Source organism: Rhinolophus ferrumequinum, chromosome 24 (assembly GCF_004115265.2).
Source record: "Rhinolophus ferrumequinum isolate MPI-CBG mRhiFer1 chromosome 24, mRhiFer1_v1.p, whole genome shotgun sequence".
Classification (NCBI taxonomy): Eukaryota; Metazoa; Chordata; class Mammalia; order Chiroptera; family Rhinolophidae; genus Rhinolophus; species Rhinolophus ferrumequinum.
Genome location: NC_046307.1, coordinates 16919177 through 16943566, shown reverse-complemented (window position 1 = coordinate 16943566; position 24390 = coordinate 16919177). Strand labels below are relative to the sequence as shown.

General features: G+C 44.5%; 1 protein-coding gene across 7 annotated transcripts in view; it reads right to left on the bottom strand.

The window, feature by feature from the left end:
- ARHGAP26 (Rho GTPase activating protein 26) overlaps positions 1-24390 on the bottom strand; it is a 399917-nt gene that overhangs the window by 259101 nt on the left and 116426 nt on the right. For all 7 annotated transcript variants that reach the window (XM_033095952.1, XM_033095957.1, XM_033095958.1 and 4 more), the window contains 4 exons: positions 17475-17579; positions 15816-15945; positions 11948-12048; positions 6538-6632 (listed from right to left, as the gene is read on the bottom strand). In XM_033095952.1, coding sequence (XP_032951843.1) covers positions 6538-6632; positions 11948-12048; positions 15816-15945; positions 17475-17579 — 431 coding nt within the window. The remainder of the gene's footprint in view (positions 1-6537; positions 6633-11947; positions 12049-15815; positions 15946-17474; positions 17580-24390) is intronic.

Below are 24390 nucleotides of genomic sequence, written 5' to 3'. Positions count from 1 at the left end.
AAGGAAACTCCGTGAAGGCAAGGACTATACCTGTCTTGGTCCCCATTACACCCCTAGCACCAAGTACCCTTGTCATCACTAATAATAATATAATAATACGTTGTCCTTTGCTGCCAGCTCTGGAGAGTGCCACCGTTACGATGTATGGACTCCTGCTGGAGGCGGCTAATCCTGAAAAAACTAAAGCATTGTAATCGTTTCCTTTCCCAAAGTATAAACACTGCCCCCCAAGAGGTGACATTGACTCAGTGCAGCAAAAAAGAGACTTTTGTTTCTATTATTTTCCACATGGTTTAGTGGCCCCTCCTGGAAAACATTTAGGAAAACAACCACGTGTCACATCTGTGAGAAATTCCTTTAAAAGAAACAAATCCAGGGATACTGGAAGATGACTACCAGGATTCTTTAGCTTCAACAAATATGTTCCCTACATTTGCTCGTTAGTCTCTGTAAGATGCTGCCTCGTGGAGAATTCCAACGTGGCTGAAGACAGACATCAGTAACTATCAGCAATTTATATGCCAGTGCCACTAATTCATACTCTGCTTTGAAAAGAAGTCCCCTTTTCACTCAGGAATTTTACACTAAACTCTCTCAAAAGCAGCGGATACACGTTAAGGAAGAAGTGATCAATTAGTCTTTCTTCAACTAAACAGGATAAAATATCAGCCTTCAAATGCTCGCTGCTATGGCAAGGGAGTCCAAACCGAAGAATGCTTCTTGATTTAAGATATAAAAAAGAATGGTTTTAAAAAGTTCAGGAAAGCTTGAGCTACCGTAAAGAGTACCCAGCATAAGGAGGAGAACTTCTGCGAGTGGCTGCTCTGGGAAGTGGGGTCCTTGTCAGTGGGACTGGTCCACGAGTGTGTGTCAGGCGACGCGTTTCAAAGGCTCCAGGGGCACTGCTGCTCTGTGAGAGAGGTCCTCTGTATTCGATGCTGAGCTGGTTTTCTAGGGCGGCCCCAACACAGGACCACAAACTGGGTGGCATAAACCACAGAAATTTATCATTTCACAGGTCTAGAAGCTAGAAGTTCAAGAGCTAAGTGTCAGCAAGGCGAGTTCCTTCAGCGGTATGTGAAAGAATCTTTTCCGGCCTTTCTCCCAGCTTCCAGGGGTTCGCTAGCAATGTTGGGTGGTCTTGGCTCACAGACACATCACCCCGATCTCCGCCTTCATGCCTATATGGCATCTTCCCTGTGTACATGTCTGTCTCTGTCCAAATAACTCCTTTCTGTAGAGACACCAGTCCTACTGGAGCAGGGCCCACCCTGATTACCTCATTTTAACTTGATTACCTCTGTAAAGACCCTGTCTCCAGATAAGGTTCATTTGCAGATACCGGCGATTAGAACCTCAACATATAAATTTGGGGAGCATACAATTCAATGCATAGCAAATATCTTCTAGGAAAATAAGAACATATTCCTTTTTGTAACATGTTGTCACAACTGCTACCAGCTGCACACATTCATTTAAAGCCACATCATATTCTCAATACTAGAGTCCTAAAATTAAATTTTAAAACAAAACCAGAAGGGAAATTCAAAGAAGCATCCCATTGATTGGATGGACAGGATACCGTGATCTCAGCCATTTTTCAGTTTGGAATTTGAAGAAAGACACAAGAATGTCTACTAACTTTAACTTTTCAATATTAGAAACAATGGGGGGAAAAACAAACAAAACACTTTTGAAGGAAAGCCAAAGACATGAAGAACAAATATTAGCCTATGAAACATTTACTCAGAATAGTCCAGGGGTACTCAGCAGTTTCTCGGGTTCAAACCGCCCCCAAAACTGAACAAAGGGAAAAAGAGACAGGTGCTACAGAAAAAGGGATAAATGAGCTGGAATTATGTGGAATGATGTAATTATGTGGGAGGCAATATGGAAGGCTGCAGGACACAGAGAAGGGAGGATAGGCCTACTTTTGAGATGTCACAGGTAAAAGAATTTACATATAAGAATTAAAAGTAGATTTCTGAAATACATTCAGTATTAAAGAGGATCTTTAATACACAAAGTTTAAAAGCTATGGATCTAAATCCCAAAGCTCTGAATTAACACTTAATTTGATTTCCAGCTCACTCATGGCTCAAAGAACCATAACAGTGTTCCACATACAATGGAAATGGCAGGGATTAACCCCTTTTCATCGGGATTTGAGGATTAACAATTGACAGCAACATGATCGGATAACGAAAACAATCCACTAATAAATGGCTCTAGTACTTCATGAAGGTGGCCTTCATCGAACACCTCCTGTGCTTGGCCTGGGAGCTCTCTGTTGTTAGTCACAGGAGGACTTTCTGAAGGTCACAGAGTAGTCCATAGAAGAGAATAAAGAGAAACAAGTTTGCAGCTTTAGTTCACCCACCATTAGTTTATGATGCCAAATGCAAACGCCAAATGCAAATGCCAAATGCAAAAGTGAGAAAGCACTTCTCAGATTTCACAGCCTGCAAGCTGAATGCCCAGTGGTGTCTCTGAAATGCAAGTACCCAAAGCACTGGGCTCACCACTGGAAAAACACTTCTAAAATATCCTAAGTTTTCAGGCAGCAAGGTGCCCGGGAATGAGCTCCTAGGAACCTCAGTTCAAATCCCACCTGAGCTGTGGGTAAGACTCAACCCCTCTAAACGGCAGATTCCTCATCAGTAGCGCGGGGTATATGGAGCCCACGCCTCCCAGGGCGGTAGTGAGGATTATATGAGATACGTATGAAGAGCACTCGGCTTCCAGAAAGTGCTCTCTTACTGCTAGTTCTCTCCCCACTCCTTCATCTTTAACTAAAACGTGGGTTTTATTGTGGTGGTGGTGGTGGTGGATTTTTTCCTGGGAATTGGTATCAGAGACTGGAAATCACCTTTTCTAGCAGCTATATTCTTCTCCTCCACATGGGTAAGAATTACGCTCCTTAGTAAAGGAACCTGATTTTTTTGTTTTGCTTTGTTTTAATGTCATTGCTTATAATAATATTTTTAGTAGGAAAATGTTTTTATGTGCTCTGAGCAAACTGTATGGTGATATGCATGGCATTTAATGTACCAATTGTGACTTAAGAATAAAGGATAACTGAAGATCTTGTTCTAGAAGTGGACTCAGGGTCTCTCCCAGAGAGCGGGGCTGTGCAAGTTTGGGGCAGGGACCAAGACGCTGTCGTTCTAACCATCATCCCCAACGGACTCAGTGCAAGTGGTTTCCATCATACAGAAAGTCACACTGATGTAATCAACTCACACAATACTGACCTCACACAACATCGCTTCCTAAAGGCTAAAGTTTCTGCTACAAAATGACATGAAATGTCAGCCCTGAGCCTAAAGGATTAAAGTATTCAACCTTAAGAACCCACAACATCACATATTTGAAGTCAAATAAATCACACTTTAGCATGTATTTTATATCTTGACAGATGTACATTAATAGCCACCACATAAACATTCATAAAGTCTACAGTTAACACACTCTGGGAGCAATTCTAAAACCTTACGCCGTTAAACATAACCATTCCAGCGCTTACTTCCACATTTCCTAGCTGTTAACCTTGCATTCTGCCCCTGTCTCTCTAGCCCAGCAGGTAAAGCTGAGACATGTGTGGAAGGTGCTGTCTGAAAAGACAGCAGGACAGCCAGCAGCATCACCTCCTGGTCAACTGCTGAGAAAGCCGGGTGTATGAGTCTCCAGAGAACAGTACTTTGGGCAGAGCTCCCGAGGAGGCAGTCATCGAGCACATGGAGCTGCCTTTCCTTCTGCCCTCAGTCCCTTCCTGGGTGTGTAAGGAAAATGCACAGACACTGGCGTCAAAACAGAAGGAACAGAAGGAAAATACTGCCCAACTCGAACCTAATCTTTGAGGTCAAAGATGATGACCTGTAGAGCAAACTGGGAGAAGGTGCTTCACAGATGCTCTGTGTTCCTTTAGGTGATGGTCAGTCAGTGCGGTCACAAAAGGAGACACAGAAGAGGCTCAGGCAAACCAGGTTGCTCCTCATCATAGGTGCTAGAAAGAAGATGCACAGCTCACACAGGACCACGTGGGAGAGAACTGCCATCAGCCAGGAGGCAGGAGTGGCAGGAAGAGAGAGCCTAGGCCATGGGCTATGTTACAGGTCCTGCAGGAAAGGCATGCTGGAGGGGGTTAACAGTTTCGGATTGCCTGGCTTGAATAATTTCCGGGGTGCTGAGCTGCAGGAGTGGTCCCTCGGCGCCTGCTCCCTGGCCCTGGGATTAGGGCAGAGGAATATTGCCCCCTGGGCTGTTGGAACAGATGGAGGCTCTAGGCTGTCGGCTCCAGGCTGAGCCCTCTACTATCTATTAGCCTCAGCCAGCCCTGGAAGGGACAGTCTCTCCCCAGGCAGAAAGGTTTTTTAAGGTGTCAAAACACCGAACTATAGAAAATACAAATAATACACCAGAACTATCTACTCACTTCCTGCTTACTGAGAGGAGATTTAGCCGCCTCATTCTACGCCACGACTGAAACCCCTCTTGGCGTGCGAAGGGAAGGACAGACAGCCACTCAGAAGAAAGCGCCTTTCCAAGCCCACTCAGTCTGTCGAATGTGAATGTGACGCCTTTACTCTCAGCCTCTGACAGGGACGTGCAACGCTGTTATGAGCACAGGAAAGGGGGAAGGTAGTAGGAAGTGTCGGCAAGGGTGGGAATGAGATGGAGGAACCATGGTGGGTTTTAACTGCCTAAAAAGCAACTCTCTACAACTTCTGGGGAAACTTCTGAAGGAGAAAACAACTCAGCTTCGGAAAGCATCGCTGAGCTCGCCTCCAATCTAACAGAGAGCTGCCACGCGAGGCACGCGCCTTCCACACAGTCACGTGACCAGATGCTCACCTCTGTGACCCATACACTGGGGCGGCATCAAACAACCGGCCCCGCTGCCGACAAACACAGCTTCTTAACCTCTTTCACGGAGGCCAACAGTACGAATTCCCTTCAAGTCCATGCTTTGAATCGAGAAGAGAGATGCCTACACGTGCTTAAGGCATTCTGATTCAGGACTTGTTTAAAATCAAGACTAGCCAATTTTATTTGAGGCACACACTTTTCAACTCTTAACGGCTACTCTAATTCAACCTACCCCTCCATGCAACCCTTCTCCATGACCTTCCCCTCTCACAGCCCCAAATACGGTGAAAGATTGGGGTACTTTCTTTTCTTTACAAGTAACATTTACTCTTCTGCATTTAGAGCCTAGTTTTAGGAAATATCAAGTCTGATAAACATGTAGGACAAGCTCATTAACAATAAATAGCAACAGCTAATACTTGTTGCGTATGTATTATTTGCCACTCTGCCAAGCATTTTATATGCATTATCCTCTTGGAAGCTTACAATTCTAGGAACTAGGTATTATTACCATTTTCATTTTCCAGATAAGAAAGTCAAGGCCCTGAGAGACTAACTACCTTGCCCAAAGTCACACGGCTACTAATGGGCAAAATCAAAATTTAGATCCAGGTTGCCAAAGGTGTAATGATTAGACTGCTAAAGAGACACGTTTGGTTTCCATGACTTCTGATTTCGGCGAAAAGGGCACGCTCTCTCCGTGGGAGCTCTAGCAGCCCTCGACAGCCACAGTGCAGGGAGACAGCAGGGCACAGGACGGCATTCCTGACCTGCCGATATCCCCAGTGGCTCTCGGCCTCTGGATTCTCTAGAGCTGGGGCTGAGTGACCACCGGTAAGCGTCCCGGAGAGGGTAGAAGCACTGGCTTGACAAAATGGTGTGGCTTTTTTGTTTAGTAATGGGGAGAAATGAAATGGCATGAGATGACAATCGTGCCGAGAGTCAAGGACCTTTGTGCTAGCATTGCTGATCTGGAACACACAGCTCAAATAAGCCAACCCCGTGGCCTTCAGTGAAAGAATTAACCTGTTGCCAAGTAAAGTTTCTCCAAGAACTGAAATGTTGTCAAACTAGCTGAACACCATGATATGGTACAACTTAACGAGACTATATAGATCTTGAGAAATACAAGACACAGCTCTCTTTCCACAGACTGATTTCGCAAGTGATGGTTTGTGCTTTCCTGGGCGCACACACACAGCGGTAGGCGAAATGCCGTAACGCAAAGCTGTCTCTTTTTTAATTAAGTACAACATCTTCTACCCTTCCCTTTCAGCAATTCCTTCTGAATCATTTTATTATATTTTAAAAACTAAACATTTTCTAAAGTAAAAAAGAAATCTGAAATAGCTGGTACAGTCATGCTAACTAATCAGTTTTCTTTAACTATATAGACAACCTCCTGAGACACAAAACACATTCCTGATAAGAGAAGTCCTCACACAAAATAAAATCAATCAAATTCGGTGCTGAACCTAAAAGAGGGAGAGGCTAGACATCCTCACAAATCAGTAACAGGCCTGAGGTCTCTTCCCAACTGAATATTAGCAGAGGAATGGAGAAGGGAAAGGGGTGGGGGGGGGGGGACCAGAGGCTTTGACTGAATGGAAAAGAGAAGAAACGCAAATTTACTAATATTTGTTCCTGAGAAAAGTGTGAGTTACTCACCTGTCTACGGCTTCGACATCGAAGCAAAACCTCTTCTCAATAGAGTCTGTTTTCCTCCGTGTGCAGGATTTGAGGGTAACTGACTCATCTTCTCCCTATTGGGAACACGCAGACTGTCAAGATGAGGCCAGAATACGAGCTCCGCTCCTCTCCAGGACAAGCAAGCCGTGTAAACAGGAGTGATCACTTCATCTTCTCAAACCTAAGTGTTCATGACCAGAGGAGGCGGAAGGCTGACCATAAACCTTCTCAGGCAAGAACCTCATGCAACTACAAGTGGTCAGCATGTTCTACCCAGAGCCAAATGTCTTCACTACTGGTGGATCATGATGGGACAGCATCAACCCACACTAGATTAAACTTCTGTTGCTATTGTTTCAAATAGGTTGAATTTGTAGGTTTCTTACGCGTTGAAACAAGATGACCTTGAGGTCTCCTACCCACTCGGAGCTTCTGTGATCTTGGTTCAGTCATCCTTTCTCAGGAAAACCTTCTTGGGCCAGGTCAACTACCCCAGACATGTTCACATAGCACCATATACCTCTGCCTCCCTCATAGCACTGATCACAGCTGAAATTGTCTGTTCATATTAGCAATGATTCAAACAATGCCTTTCTCCTCATTAGACTCTAAGCTCCCTGAAGACAGAGACTGTTTTGGCTTCACCCTTGTGTCCCCAGAGCCCAAACAAGCCCTGGAACAGAGTAGGGGCTCAATAAATGTTTTAACGGGTTTACTGAAGTATTAGGTTGGTGCAAAAGTAATTGCGGTTTTTGCAATTGTTTTTAACCTTTTAAACCACAATTACTTTTGCACCAACCTAATATAACTAAGGTGTAATAAACGGCATATGTTTCAAGAGGACAATTTATGAGTGTTGTCATTTGTATACATCCATGAAATCATCATCACAATCAAATTAATGAACATTTCCATCACCCCCAAGTTTCCTGCTGTCCCATCCCTCCACCCAGCCCATCCCCAGACAAGCGCTGGATCTGCTTTCCGTCACTCTACACGAGTTTGTATATTCTTTAATTTTATATAAATGGAATGCCCCTTTATATGTCTGACTTCTTTCACTCAGCATAATTGTTTTGTGATTCATCCACGTTGTTGTGTGAATCAAGAGTTTATTTCTTTTTACTGTTGAGCATTATTCCATTGGACAAACGGAATGCAGCAGTATTTTACTAATTTACTGCCTAGAAACAGAAGTTTCTGTCCCTGACGTCTTCTCTTTCTGCCACATAGGAATCTAAGGTTCCTGTTTCTCCTGCTTCTCCAATCTTGTTTTTTTCTGAACAAGGGGAGAAATTAGCAAACATGCCTAGTTTGTTGAAATAATAGGAAATGTGACTACGTATGGTAAAATTTAACCACGCACTAATGTCAGAATAGCACACAAAACAGAGAAGACCTAGGAAGAAACAGTTTACATTCACAAGACTGACATCTATTGTCTTTTACTGAATAGCTGAGATTAAGTTATCAGATTGAGAACTGCTCCTTATGCAATGTGCAAATGTATGCGTGTAAACGCCCAAACACATGGGATTCCGACCATGTGAATGTCTAACTGCATTTCAAATTGAATGGCCACGGAACAGCTTCTCCTTTGAAAGCTTACGGGGAGGTGTCCCCAAGAAATGGAAGGGAACAGGGGAATCTATAAAAGATTATCAAATATAAGCAGAAAAAAGATTCTGTTTCAAGGATGACTCGTATCAGAAAAAAATATGTATCAGAAAAAAATAGATATAAAGATGATCTGTTCAATTACTGATGGTTTAAAAACAGTGGGGGATGCAGATAATAACCACTTAAAAATGAAAAGTCACAACTGTGACAAACTGTGATAGAAAAGAGGCAGGTTGTGCTACAAAAGCCTAAATTCAGGGGACCTGACCTGATCAGGGAGGTCAGCAAAGGCTTTCTCGGGCTGGGACTTGAAAGAGTCATTCAGAGACAAGAGCAGGAGAACAGGATCAGGATGGAAAAGAGCAGGTGGCAAAGCCCCGTGGTCAGGACCCATCAGGCCCAAAAGGAGCTGAAGGAAAGCTGGTGTGGCTGGAATCCCAGAGCAAGAGGGAAAGTGGAATGAGAAAGGGTTTGCGGGAGGCAGGGGCCAGACCATGCAGACTGTATGCTGAGAGCAGTGGGAAAATAGTGAAAGGTTTCGCCAGGGAAAGGACAAGGCCAGTTTCAGGCTGCTCCTGCAGAGAGGTGCCTCCTTTCAGAAGGTAGGATGAAGGGAAGTCCCTTTCACTACACAGGGTCTGGTCGCCAATGATGGAGCAAATCTGCTCACATCTCCTGGCCAGAAGCGAAGAGAAAAGCAGGTATTTTCAAAGGAACATAATCCAAAGGAAAGGGACAGTGAAGGGAAAGGAAGAGTAGAGCAAAAGCACGTTTGGACGAGAAAAGACCCTATTATCTATGTTAAGTCTGCCTCACACTGCTAGGAGAGCTTTGCACAAACACGTGTATAAAAACACCTGATTCCCCTTTCTAACTTGAGAAACACCTCCAGACAGCTGGCCTTCATACTTCCTCCATCCTAACGCTAAGGAAACCGAGTCCACGCCATGGAAAGCTATTTATAGGTGTTATGCACGATTATTAATGCAAAACTATATATTAATTTACATATTACATAATGAGCTATAAATAATTCTGCATCGGCATTGCTATAGGCCTCGGAATCAGGAGTTGTGGACTCCAGAATCAGGGTTTGAGTACTGGCTATCACTCATTAGCTGCGTGCCTTAGACATCATGGTCTCTCACTGAATGTCAATTTCCTCTTTTGTAAAAAAGGAAAACTGGATAAAAAAGGATAATATAGGACAATAAAAAGACCTAGAAAAATATAAGCTGTAATATAAATACAAGGAACTATTATTAGGAAAATTGATTATCATAATACCAAGCTCCTAACATCGCGCTCGTTGTGCCAGGTTCTGTCCCAGGAAGTTTATACAATGTGCTGATTCACAGAAGCCTCTTAACTCAATGAGGTATTTACTATTATCTCACTGAAGTCTGGGGACTCCCCAATGTATCCCCTCTAATTGGTCTCCACTCCTCACTTTCAAGTGTGGTAAGAAAGAAGTAGAGAAAATACGAGAGTTCTTCATTAAAGGTTTAGGAAAGCACAAGATAAAAAGCCCTAAAATAAAGACTGTTTAAGAGAATAATTCCGTGAAACTGATTTCTAGAAGGACTAAGAGTTGGAAAGGGACAGTGACTCACCCAAGGAAGACAGACCTAACTCTATTTCCCTTTCATGAATACCAGGGGAGACCTAGTAACATAAATTTTTCATATTCCTTCTAAGTGTAATTTCTCTCTGTTTTGATATATTCACATATCAGTTTTCCTGAGATTATTTATAAGTCAACCTCACCCCTGACAGAAAACATGAAAAGGGCTTTGGCATTTTTGCTTTATATACAGGGAAGGAATAGAGATACCGATAAACTTCCCTGTTGTGGCCTAAGTAGATGAAAGCCAGGAAGAAAAACCGGACATGGTAGAGAGCATGGGGGCCGCAGGGGGGAGCAGCGAACAGCGCCATCAGAGAATCTAGCATGACTGCCTCGGGCAGTCTGATTCCAAAGCCAGCACTCTAGCCTCTATACTGGAATGCCCACACATGTGCAAACCCAACAGGATGCACAAAAATGCACCCCAGATAGGACCGGGGTCGGAATACTTAGGACTAATTTACCAACAGATTAGACACAGCTGAAAAATTACCTAAAACTAAAGGAAGAACCAGAGACATTATCCAGAATGGAGTCCAGAGATTCAAAGAGATGAAAAAATAGTTTCACTGAAAATACTAAAATAGCTCCATAAGGAGATAACAGAAATAATGGGGAGGGAGCAAAATCCAGAGTGATAGTCAGTAGGACCTTTCCAAAATTATTGAAAGACACCAACCCTCAAACCCAGAAAGGCCAAAAATTCCCAAGCACAACAGATTGGAAAAAAAAATTTACACATAGGACCATCATAATGACATGTAGAAGGAAGGAAGGAGAGAGAGAGGAAGGGAGGGAGGGAAGGAAAGAAGGAGGGAGGAGAGAAGAAGGGAAAGAAGGAAAGGAGGACGGGAGGGAGGGAGGAAAAGAGGGAAGGAGGGAAGAGGGAAGAAGGGAAAGAAGGGAGGGAGGGAGGGAGGAAGGAAGGAGGGAGGAGAGAAGAAGGGAAAGAAGGAAAGGAGGAAGGGAGGGAGGGAGGGAAGGCGGGAAGGAGGGAAGGAGGGAAGAGGGAAGAAGGGAAAGAAGGGAGAGAGGGAGGGAGGGAGGAAGGAAGGAAATATGAAGAGCAGCCAGAGAGAAAAGACAGATCACCTAAAAAGGAAATGCACTCAGGCTGCAGTAAGCGGGACCAAGGAAAGGAGAACCCTGGCAGCAGAGGAAAGAGTCCCAACAACAGTGACCCCAGAAGGCTGATCCAGCCTGACTGACTCTTCAAAAGATGGCCACAAAAATATCTTCCACCCCACACTCTTCATACAATGTGACCTTGACACTCCGCCCACTGAGGACAAGGTCTGCATCCTCCCCATTTAAACTGGGTGGGCTTGGGTGGGCTTTTGTGGCTGTTTCCCTGAATAGATAGGACAAAAGTAAGATGATACGACTTCTAAGGCCAGATCTTTAAAAGGCAATGCAGTGTCGGCTTTCGTTGCTGGAATATTCTCTGGAAACCTTTAGCTACCCCAAGGCCACCATGCTGTGAGGAAGCCCAAACTAGCCCATACAGACAGACCACACAGGCAGGCCCTGAGACTATACAGAGAAAGTGGGAAGTGAAGGGGAGAGGAGGCGATGAGGAAGGAAGTGAGCTACGGCTGACCAGCCTTGAGCTGCTTCAGACCCTCTTTGTTCCAGGGATACTCACCATCTGATTGCAGCTGCGTGAGAAACCCTGAGCCCAAACCACCCATCCAAACGCTCACCAACCTACAGAAACTATGAGAAGTACTAAAACGACTCATATGGTTTTAAAAGTTGCTAAGTTTTTGGGTGATCTGTTACACTGCAATAGATAACTGGGACATCTAAATTGCCAACTGGCAGCCCTGGAGGTACGAAGTGACAGTGGCATGCATCAATTTCAAAGGATGAGGTCACTCAAGAATTTGCAGCATCTAATTACATTTGACACACTTAATATCGCATAGGTGTGAAATACAAGAATCTTTCTTAGTTGTGATTCTTAATATAGATTAGAGCTACAAATAATCATCTGGTGTTAGTTACTTTGTAGGGTACTATGCCTCCTGGAACTGCTATATAAAAATTAAGAAAATTACAGTGAAACTGGAAGTGTTACTTTATACAAGCATTATAATTATTATTCATTAGCCAAGCATGAAATTTAAAACATGAACTCACCCCCTTTCCTCCTGACTTTTGGTCAAATGGTACCATGGTGATTTGCTTGGAATCCCGCTGATATGTACAATAGTGCTTCACCCAAGACGTTCCAAAGTGACCTGCAAGGTAATGTTTCCCATAAAACATCTATGTATGTCCACTGCACGCCAGAAAAACACACAGCACGTAACCCACAATAGTAACCCACAATGCTCACCTACCCCTAAACTTTCTAGGGACAATATATTCCCCACACCAGCTAGACTGGAACAGGAAGACATCTGATCCCACAGGCTGGAAATGGAACCAACCCAGGGCTTTCCCCAGGGACCAAGGAAGACTGCTTTCCACTAAACGCTACACCCAGTGGGTCTTAAACATAAGGGAAATAGAGGTGCCCTGGAGAAATTCATTCACTTTCCCATCATCAATCTCCATTTGACGTTCCCTTTCTCCCCCCGACTGGAGTAAGATGATTGAGGACAGAACACAGAAAGGCTCGTCAAAGCACTTGTCACCGTTTTCAGCTGGTGAGATGCCTGCATGCTTCCCACTCAGCTGCTCTGCGACTCTGTGCCCTGACAAACAAGGACTCTGACCTACTTCCAAGCCCCTAATTTTCACTTTAGCAGAACTCAAGAAGATCTGAAAAACAGACAAGGAAACTCAGAGACACCAGAGATATAGAATGGAACTGTAAATGCCCAAATGTAATCTAAGGAGTTTGTAACTCAAAATTCTCCCTTAGGAAACAGGGAGATGCCCCACAGTCAAATTATGACAAAGTCTCTGATTTTACCCAGTGCTTGGCCAATTACTCTATTTTGAACGACAAAGTACTATTAGAGGAAGAAGGCATCTTGGCATCATTAGCCTGAAAGGACCTCAGTCAGTAACTAGTCTTGGACGCTTACAAAGATCACATAGCAGAAATGGTGGAAAAATGATAAAATGAAGAGATTTAGCAAACATTTAATAATTATTTTTCAAGGTATGACTGCCTATTGAAAGTGTTGGATGTCAGTCAGTAAACTTAGAAGGCAATACAGTAAGTGTCTACATTGGAATATTAAAGACAAATGAAAATACCAACCATTCTAATATATTTTTGTAGCTTAGAGAAAAAATTCCAGTGGTAGCACAACACAGAGATTCCAAAAGTGCTGTATCTTGGACAATTTGCACATCAAAACAAATAAGGACAGTAATGAATTTACCCTATGAATAAAATGGGAATCCGTAAGTCCAAATTGATAATAGAAGGAAAGATGGATGGATGGATGGATGGATAGATGGATGGATGGATGAGATGGATGGATGGATGGGATGGATGGATGGATGGATGGATGGATGGATGGATGGATGGGATGGATGGGATGGATGGGATGGATGGGATGGATGGGATGGATGGATGGATGGATGGGATGGATGGGATGGATGGATGGATGACTGGATGGGATGGAGGGATGGATGGATAGAGGGAGGTAGGTAGGTAGGAAGGGAGGAAGAGGAGAAGGGAGGTCGCTTCCTTACATCACACTAAATAACAACTAATAAATGTGGAATGAATGGCAGAGATGAGAAATCATCATCTTGCAACCATCATAGTAAAGACCAGTCCAGGCAGGACTGTCAATGGATGCTAGTCTGTGGGGAGCAAAGTTCAATGAGAACTTTATGTGGTCTTAAGGTGTCTCCCCACAGATTGCTAATTAGTTACGAGGGGAAATAGTGACTGTACAGGGGAAAAACCAGGTAGTACCTTGACTGTGTCATCAAAATTAGCCACACCAGTGAGGGACAGAGGGCCATCTTGTGCCCCCAGATGTGGCACCCAAAAGAGAATGCAATGTTACTTGTACAGGGTTTGACTAAGGATGTTTAACCTGAATCTAATCTTGAGGAAACATTAGACAAACCCACACTGAAGAAAAATATATAAAAGAACTGCCCTATATTCTGCAAAATTGTCGATGTCATGAAAGACAAAGAGAGGCTGAGGAAGTGTTGCAGATAAAGGAGATTAAAGTCATGACAACTAACAGTCAAATGACATCCTGCACGGGAGGAAAACAAAATGCTCTGCAAGGGTATTATTGGGACAACTGACAAAATTGGGATATGGAATGTCATTTAGATGAAATATTTTATCAATGTTAAATTTCCTGGATATGGTAACTATGGTTACATGAAAGAATATCCTTATTTTTAGAAAATACACAGTGCAGTAAAGGATCATGGTGTATGCAACCTGTTCTCAAATGGTTCAGAAAAGATTAAAATTGAGTGTGTACCTGTGACTGTGGTGTGCACAAACACACACCCACACAGAGAAAAGAATGATGCAATTGTGGAAAAATGGTAAAAAAGTTAGTGCATCGAGTTAAAAGTCATATGGTTGTTCTGATAGTACCCTTGCAACCTCCTGTAAGTTTAAGATTATTTCCAAAATAACAAGTTGCAAGAACTTTCAAACAACAAAAAGCTGTATCTCGATGCTCTGGAGTCCTGAGTCAGAGAATCAAAATGTGGTTCTAACGACAGTCAGAACACCAATGTTGAAAGAACACAGGAAGTGTTTGAATAAAATTGCATAATGGAATGTGAGGATGCCAAAAAGCAATACTGATTTTATGTATGTAAGAACAATAGTAAATTAAGTATTATAAGCCGACACTGAACTGTATTTTTACAGCCCTGAAAATTTATATTTTCAAGTTGACCTGAAACTTTTTGGGGTAGATCTTCTCACTGGGCAAAGAAGGCATCCCCTTATATCAGGTATGTCTGAAACACAGAACTAGAGTAACTTCTGTCTCTTATAAACCTCAAGCTCATCCCTGCAAGAATGAGGGCCGTTAAACCCTCATCACAACGGATGCTCCAACCCCCAACCCACTAATGCCCCCATTCTCACCAGGGAACAATTTCAAGCCCAAGCAAATTTTGAGTAATCACTAACTAGAATCATCACTGAAACCAAGAGGATTCTGTTCCATTGGGAAGCTTCCAGGAATAAAGACATTTGCCTAACCCAAAATCCACAGAAGGGCATGATAGAGCACAAAGGCAGCAAAACTCCAGAAGAAGAAATGAGTCCAGCAAACAAAGGCAGGAATGGGTGGGAGGCTAGATGAGCCATCCGTTACAGACAACTGACTTTCTCGTCTCGCTAGCATGGAGCAAGTCTGGAAGTGCTACCGCAATAGCTCGGCCCCGTCACAAAGCCTCTCCCAGGCCTAGCGCCTGAACTGGAGTCCTCATTGAAAACTCCTGGCCACCTGCACCTGGCACTGCTGTCCTTGACAGCGTACCAACGGGGCAATGAATCTTCTTCCTGGCTCTGGGAGGGAGCTTTTGTTTCTCCTTTTCTTAAAATGTACATGTTGGGATGACAGGATTTGGGGCGAAGAAGGAAAGGGCCTAAGTCACGATTCTTTGGGCCTTGCTGAAACAAGTCTCAAAGGAAAACAAAGTCACTAAATATTAAGTCCACCAAAAGATACGAATGCTCATTGACAATCAGGTGTAACACACAAGACCCTTCCATGGCCTCTACGCCATGGGTATGGCATTCAAAGCTAAACTGAGGGTACAGGCACCTCAAGAATATAGCGTGACACAAGGGAGAAAAGAGCCTCAGTGCATTCCAGGTTCCCGAGGGAATTCCTAGTTACAAAGAAAACAGAATTATGACCCTTGGTGGTAGACAAGACTTGTGGACATCACCTTTCCAGTAGGAAACTGAACTATAAATTTACTCTCATTCATCCAAACCTATACTTACAAAACACGACTCTAGATCGGGCACTGCTGGATACACGCTCCACCTTCTGGACATAAAGCATGAGTGCACCCCAAGTTACCAGGGGCCCCGGGCACTCACGTTTCTCCTGAACGTAGAGGTACCCTTCCATGGAGTAGGGGCTGATGGTCTTGTGCTCAAGGGGATTCTCCTTCATCTTTTTCATCAATGACTCCACTTCTGACCTGGTGCCTTCAAAGCGATTTCTTGTCTAGGATGAAAGGAATTGTATTCAAATCAAAGAAATAAAACCCTATTCCCACCTCCAACAATTCAAAACATCAATTAATAGAATCCTTCGAGCTAAAAAGCAGATAATTTAATTCCAACGTCAGCCATCTCAGAATTAGGCAAATATTCAAGAAGTATACGTTGACCTAATGTCCTATACCACAACATTTCTCAAACTCTAGGGACCAGCAAAACCACCTGAGGGACTTGCAGAAAACGCAAATGCCCAGGCCTCAGCCTTAAAGATGAACTGAGTACCTCTGGACCCACAAATGTGCATTTGACACAAGCATTCCATGTGATTCTGGTTTGGATGGTCCATGGGAGGGTCCACCACCCAGCTCCCCTCAGGACTGGACGACTCATTTCTCCAGCAGTAGGGAATGCTGCTTGCTGGTGGCTCAGATGGTTCCCTCCTCCAAAGGGAGCTGCTTCACTGAGGGTTCCTCCCTTCCCCAGGGCAGCCTGTACCCACCCAATGATTGGTCTAGAGACGAAAGGGCCAGGGGTCAAAAGCCTGGCCCCTTTGCATCTATTCTGGCCTGAAGGACATACCTGCTCCCAGGTGCCCGTGGATGGACTGAGACCTGTGTTGCAACTGCCTCACAGCCCAGCTTCTGCACGGGCCTCATTTTCTCACAGGTGTTTCTGCCAACACTGCTCCCTCTAAACCTTCTACGTGTAAATTTCCACTTCAGAGTCGGCCTTCTGGGGAAGCCGGCAAAGGGGAAGCCGGCAAAGGGGAAGCCATGTTTTGTGAAAACTTTTCCAAGACTCTGCAACTTCCTGTTCTCTCAGAAGACACAGAGAAGCATGGCGGGGCTTCTAAAAGCCATGCCACACAACCCACATGGATGCACTGGGGTTCTGTTCTACACAGGATCATCCAGAGACAAAGACGCTATGCAGACTAACACGGCCCGCTCACAGTGCAAAGGGGCTTGAGCCCTACTAACTGCTAACCAAAGAGCCCAAGCCAGGATTCTGAGCACTGAAAGTCCTGCTGTGTAAAATTTGGGAGAGGAGGTTGGGAGTAAACCACACTGACACGGACTTCCTGTTAGCCTGACTAAGAGTTGAACAAGAGCACATCCTTCGAGCTGGAGGTCAGCATGTGAGCCCCACCCCCACCCCGTGGACACGCACTCCAAGGTCTTGTGTGGCCAGGCAGCTAAATGCACAGAAGGGGGGCCGGGCTGGGGCGGGTGGGGCTTCCACTGCCAAAGGAAATCCTGACTCTGGTGCTACAGATTTAAAACACAATCAGCAGCAGCACTTCCGAAAACATAAATAGTGCTTTGAAATAATGGAGAAGAGGATGATGTCCTAACCTGGGGCCACCAAGCACCCTAGAAATGCCTGCCCCCAGGTGCCCTTTGAACCCAAGCAAGACTCATCCTCCTCACCTGCATTCCAACCCAGAAAAGTGACCTCCCTGCCACCAGAACCGTGGTTTGTTTTTTCCTTTCCTTAACCAGGGAAAGGAAGACTGCCCCTTTGTCCACTCACGTTCTGTATGCTAATGGTCAGCTGCGTCTTGAAGTCACTGAAATCCTTGGCCAGTTCATAACCATGGTGATAGAAAGTGAAGAGTCCTTGCAAGAATGCCAGGAGCTGTAATGGAGGTAGAAAGGCAGGGTTCACATAAGCCAGACAAAGAGGTATATATAGCTGTCTCTGCTTTCCCAACCGTGGTTTGAAAGTCTAGAATAAAGTAATAATAATGGCTAACACTTACTGAGCACTGTTTGTATGCTGGGCACTGTAACTTTATGCACCCTATCTCACTGAATACTCACAACAACCTATGAGGTAAGTATATTATCATCTCCATTTTAATAATGAGGAAGCAGGTTCAGAGAGGTCAAGTAACTTGCCCCCAAACACACAGCAAGTGGCAGCCAGGATTTGAAGCCAGATCTCCTTGACACCTACATCCAAGCTCTTACCCTGTGATCCTCACCACCACCTCCCAAGAAAACCACTTTCTCAGAAATTGAAGACCAGGACTCCAATTCAGGTTCCTTCTAGTACACTTGTGATATCAGGTTGTCATGCAGAAGGGTGTGGTTACAGTGACAACCAACAAAGAAAAGAGACAAGGAAGCTGGTGTGTTCTCTGAATCTACAGCCTCACAGGCAAAACGAAATCAAAGAAAATCATCCAGGTCAGACGTCAGCTCAAGTGCGTTTCTGTGCTTTCCCCAAACTATCCAAAAGTAAACACTATGGATTCCTTTATTAAAATACTCCCATGTTGCCACATTTTCAGTTATGATGGTTTCCTAAATGCTCATGTAAATTGCCTCGGGCTAACAGTAAGCCCATTCGTTGTTTAGTCTTGTCTTTAGTGAAGAGTGAAAACATCTGTTCACTAAAATTCTTACAACATGTCTTCATATACTTAAAAACTATTAATGCTCCTGGGCCCCTGCCAGCCAGCCATTCTCCAAGCTGAATAATTGTTCCTGTAGTCTTTCCTCTCAGAGTCTATATGCAAACCTCACTGCTGTTATGCTAAGCTGGCCCCTTGCCCAAGTTCTACACATCTTGCCTCAGTTCCAAATCTCTACCTGAAAAGGGATTATACTCAAAGTTTGAACAAGGTTTGGAAGAACCAGAACCTCACCTCCATCACAGGTTCAGGTCTACTGCATTTGGGGACAATCCCTGCGTTAACTGAACTTTTTGCTGCCAACTCACAGGTTCTGAGCAGTCCACTCCGACCTCCCTCTACCACATGTGACATCAGACACAGTTGCTTTACTTTATATTGCTGTGTTTAGCTTTTCAGTCCCTAAATGAATATACCTTTACTTATTAAACACAGTCTCCCTTATTTTCACCTAACTCGCCTTTTCTCTAAGAGGCAGCCCTAATAATGAGGTGAAGAGAACTCATCCCCACGCCCCTACTTTCCCCCCTTGCTTGTGGCAGGTATGGGAAGCACCAAGGTAGGTGCTACTTACTCTACTTGAGCTCAGAGGAGAGACCTGTCTGTGGGCTAAGCCACAGGTGCAGCCCAGTTTATCACAGAGTTCTATGCTGGGGAGTCAGACAAAACCCAGTTTACAACAATGTGGTACCCTGACTGTCCCCCAAGCATCTATCCCCTCAGATCCTCATGGGAGGTGCGGGAGCAGGCATTGCTGGATCCTCTGGCTCTAAGAGCATCTAATAGCACCACAGATAGGTCCCTAACCTAAATCAATGAACGGGTGGTAACTCACATAGAGTCACCGAAGGCTAATAATGAACCCTTTTCTTCAAAGATACCAAAGCCTTTGGACTTACTCTACACAGAATCCTTTTTGGAGGAGGCCCCTACTTTTCCTTCTAGATGGCTCCAGTAGGAGAGAAGGGGCTCTTGTGCCAAACCCAGTGCTAGCATCCAAGGAGACCTGTCCCAGCTCTTCCCTCCCTGCTGTACATGCGTGCTGTGCCCCCTCACTCTGCGGAGCCACTGAGCCATCCTCCACTACAGAAAAATGTAGGACACAAAGCTAATGCTAAGGTCGTGCCTCCTAGTGACTCTGATTTAGCCTTCACGTAACGTCAACGGGGTCTCCCTTGCTCACGGTCATTAAATGTCTCAAACACGTCACTAAGATGCCACCTGGGCATACACACAAGAGCTCCAAAGGCAGAGTTACCAGTATTTCTTCTGGTTTTCACTTCCTTTGTTTATCATGCATGACTGTCCATTTTTCTACGGGAAATGATTCCTTAGACTTTGCTATCTTTGGCCTACTTCCCTTCCTTCGACCCTCCCAGTCCATTTTCTGCCCTCTCCCACTTCCTGACATCCCCCTTCCCACAAACTGTATGAACCTTTGAACCTACTACCCAGTGGGAAAGCACAGCCCACTCCTCAGAAAGCCGGGCAAGGCCCACGGGAGGACTCCAGAGATGGAAAGATCTGTGTGCCTCGAAGAAACACTTCTACTCACACACCCAGAGGAAGCCTGCCGGCGCCTCACCTGCTTAGCAAGTAAGTCCCACCATCCACCCAGGCTCCTCCCTGAGCAGCCAGCAACACAGAGACAGAAAACCACCAAGGGAATGCCAAACAACACCCTCCCCACCTCCCGGTGCCTCCTTCCCCACCCTTGTTTGCCTCAGAGAATAACTGAAAAACAGAACAACAACAAAAAAACTATTCCTATTTTCTAGCTGACAACATAGACCTAATTTATTTTTTTAAAAAAATAAGCAAATATGTAACTGCTTCACGTAATGCTGGCTGCATCATTCTGGACTATTGGATCAATTTAGGTGGTTTTCATTCATGCAATAGAGTCACAGTTATGGGCTAAATTATGCCAACTTCTCCCCGTCCCCCCCGACCCCATCCCACCACCCTCAGCCCCCGCCAAAAGATATGTTGAAGTCCTAACCCATAGGACCTCAGAATGGGATTTTATTTCAAAATAGTCTTTACAGAGGTAATCAAATTAACATGAAGCCATTAGGTCTTAACCTAAAATGACTGGTGTCCTTATAAAAGGGGAAATGTGAACACAGAGAAACACACAGAGGGAAGACAGCCAAGTGAAGACGAGGGGCAGAAGTGAGGCGTCCACAAAGCAAGGAAAGCCAAATCCTGCCAGCAAACCACCAGAAGGTGGGCAGAGGAAAGGAAGGATAATTTCTCTACAGGTGTCAGAGGGCGCATGCATGGCCCTGCCAACCTTGATCTCGGACTTCCAGCCGTTAGAACTAGGAGGCAATACATTTTTGTTGCTCTAAGCCTTTTGTGGGACTTGGTTACAGCGGCCCTGGCAAACTAAAGTAGCTATCAAAAAGCATTCGTACACACAAAGAAAAGAAGGACAGAGAGTAGGCTGGCAGAAAGGTGGGCTGCGTCAGCCGTGTAACTGCCTTTAACTCATCCTTTGCAGGAAGATAACGACGCCCCCTCCTAGGGCCCCAGGTGGTGTTACAGACTGAAATGAAATGGGCTTAGCACAGCAGTGCCAGCAGCAGCAGCTCAGCAAGAGAGACACAATCAGACTGATGTGTCAGAAGGGTCCAGGCCCGGCTGGAGACGGGGAGCTCCAGGGCAGGATGCAGCAGACGAAAGGTTAAGAATGAAGGCCTGCGAGGAGGCAGAAGCAGTGAGAAAAGACAGGAAGGCACGGCACCAGCAAACAGGGGACACTCAGAGGATGCGGAGCCTGGCAAACATGAGAATGAGTTCTCTGCAGCGCGAGGGAACCTGCAATTATGAGAACTCGGAGCGCAGACGGAACAGGGCTCCACCTCCATGAAGTCGGTATGTCATTAGCTGCAACCCAAATCGCGAGGACATTGAGTACCTCCAAAAGAAAATAAAGGTTTCCTGGGCCCCCAAACAATAATGGGTTAGATCCCAGAAGCCAGGTTTTCTTCCTTGGAACACTAAAATCTTGTTTCTTTTTCTGAAGGTCAGTAACATCCTGATACGTGAAGTTACTTTCTAAGAAACACAGTCAATGGGTACGGAGGTTCTCTGAATGGCCAAAGATTCCCTTGACTGCAACCACCCCAAAATATGAATACCTACCCCAAGTACCTCAGCACTTTAGTTCAATAGATTGCATCATGGTTTCCTTTCCACACGTAAAAATCAAATGCTGCTTCAGAGAGATTAAAGGCCAGACCAGTTCTGCTATTACTAGATGTGACCTTGGAGAAATAAATACATGTGTTTCCATTTCTTCATCTGAAAACCAGTACCTACCCTCCGAGACATTATAAGGACTGCATGACACAATGTTTGTAAAGCTCCTATTATTAGCACAGTACATGGCACAGTTTCGGCCAATACCAATTGTTACTTCATGTTCTTTTGTACAGTCCAGGCCACTGGCTCGGACCTTATGCGCAATGGAATCGCCTGGAGGGCTTACTAAGTTTTGGTCTGGGATACAGCCCGAGCGTTTGTATTTCTAGGACTTTGAGAACCACTGAGCTAGTCAGTGGCATTTTCACTGATGAATCTCTTCTCACTATGCACAGCTCCTGGAGCCCCTGACCTGCCTACAGGCTGGTGTGTTCAGAAACAAGAACTTCTGTACAAAAGTGACGGTTATACATACGAATCCTATATCCAGCCTCTCATCTAACTCTGGGCAAGTCCTGTCACTGTCTGTTCATTCTAGCATGAGACCAGAAATTACTGTCATTAGCTCTCCAGGTCTTTACTTTATGACCTGAAAAATACCTGCAAACCACAATGGTTTTCTACTCTTTAAATCCCTCTGGCCCTCCTATACCATCGATTCCGTCCGACCTGACACTGAACGGCTTGCTGCCTAGGCTACCTCTCTGCTATATACATCTTGCTTCCCTGTGAGGCTGTGAGCTCCTCAGACACAGCAGCTGGGTCTTCAGCATTTTCTACGTACTCAGTAAATAAACGCTTTTAGAATTACCAACACTATTTATATTAAAACAGGTGGACCCCGTTAATATTGGCACCTGACTCCTTTGCTCCTTTGAGGAGACCCTAGGGAACCAAAGCTGATACATTCTCAGAATAAAAAATTAATTAACTGGGTGCTAATTAGCAATTATATAATGAATATATGATAATTGGGTGCTAATTAGGTTAACTCTGTTCTAAGAATTTTACATAAACTCATTTAATCCTCGTAATATCTTTATATGGTAGGTGGTATTATTTACCCATTTCGCAGATGAGGAAACTGACCCTAAAAAAATAAATAACTTCCCTAAGAACACACAGCTAGAAAATGGCTGAGCTGGGATTTAAATCTAAGCTATCTAGCTTAATATTGATGCTATACTGACTCTCAAAAAAACTCAAGACATTGATCTACTACAAGAGAATGCCAGGTAATATAAGAATAAATCCTGTAGATTTCTTTAAAAAAAAAAAAGAGAGAGAAAGAGGAGGAAGAAAAGGAGAAGGAAAAAGAAGGAAAGAGGATGAGAAAGCCCACCTAAATCAGCAGATTTATCCAGCTGAGCCCAGCCTGGATTGGCTGAACCCCAGAGATGTGTAAGAAATAAATGCCTGTTGCATGAGGTTTTATGGTTATTTGTTACCCAGCAGAAGCTAACAGATACATTACCTGATTTACTAGGAACATCTACTGAGAGATCAAATTGGACAATAAAAAAACTGAGCTCAAAGATGTAGGGATGGAACTCATCCAAATTAGGCAATTATAGAGTAGTATCAATCAACATACATTATTGCATATAACAGAAGAATTATTAGAATCACATTTTTTTGTTGTTTTTTAACCCCATCAGGAATTCTAATAAAAGCCAAGTAAAAATACCAAAGGCTAATTCTGTGACAGCATTTGAATTCGTGCCCTGACCACAGGAAACAGTCTTCAGTAAACCCCTGAAAGGCTGGCTTTAACACACCTCTGTGTCCTGAGCAGCGAAATCAACAAGCTGGCTTTCTCAGACAGATGGTTTCTCCCACCTCACAGACCCTACAATGTCAGAGACCACTGCTAAACAGGAAGTTGGCTCTAAAGTTTCCAATATTCAGATGAGAAGACTGAGGTAATTAAGGACTTCTAAAAGTCTGCCAGATAAGGTGGCTGAGGGTGGAATTCTAAGATCACAGTTTCAGTATAAAATAAGCATCAAATTCCAAAGCCAACTGGGCTCCTGATGAAACTATTAGCAAGTCTACATGTCTAAAAAGCATCCCAAAAGTTCATAAATTAAAAATGGAGCATAAAACACATTCTTTACTAAAAAAGAGTGGTCGTTTTCTTTAAGTTTCTTGTAGTTTTATTCTTATTTGTTTAAGAAAATCACTCTCTTACATCTAGGTGGATAAGAGACTGCGGGCCTGGGTCTCAATCAGAGGCTGCATTTCGGCTGAAAAAAATGCAAGGCCTGCAAGAGTGTTAGATCGAGGCCCATATGCTCTCTGGTATTTCCATGACGTCTTCCTGCCGCAGATCCTGAAGGTAGTGCCACAGCGGGGAGGGGCGGCACCACGTCCGCATGAAGCCACAACCGAGCTGAGGTGGCCTGAGCTGAAGCCAGGTTTGTTCCCACACTGCAACCTTTCATGTCCACTGGGACACTCTGCCCAAGTCCAAACGCAATCACGGCCCACTCTACAGACTCCCCACGTTGCTTGGTGATAACAAACCTACACGGAGAAATCGCTTTATATGGAATCTCTTAATGCGTGGATGGGGTGAGGAGGAACTCTGAACTCAGGAGGCAAAAAGAGAAAGGTGTCATCTACACTTCCCAGTGTCCTTGGGTCACTGCTACAGGTGGATTATTTGAGGGAAAGAGGGCAAGGGCGAGGAAAGTTAAGGCAGAATCACTATTGACTGGCAAAATGAAAGCTCCTCGCTGCTTTACTTCCACCTGCAGACCACACAGGACGGCACAGGGTGGCGCCAGGAAGCGACTGCCGCTAACTGCGCTGCCTGGG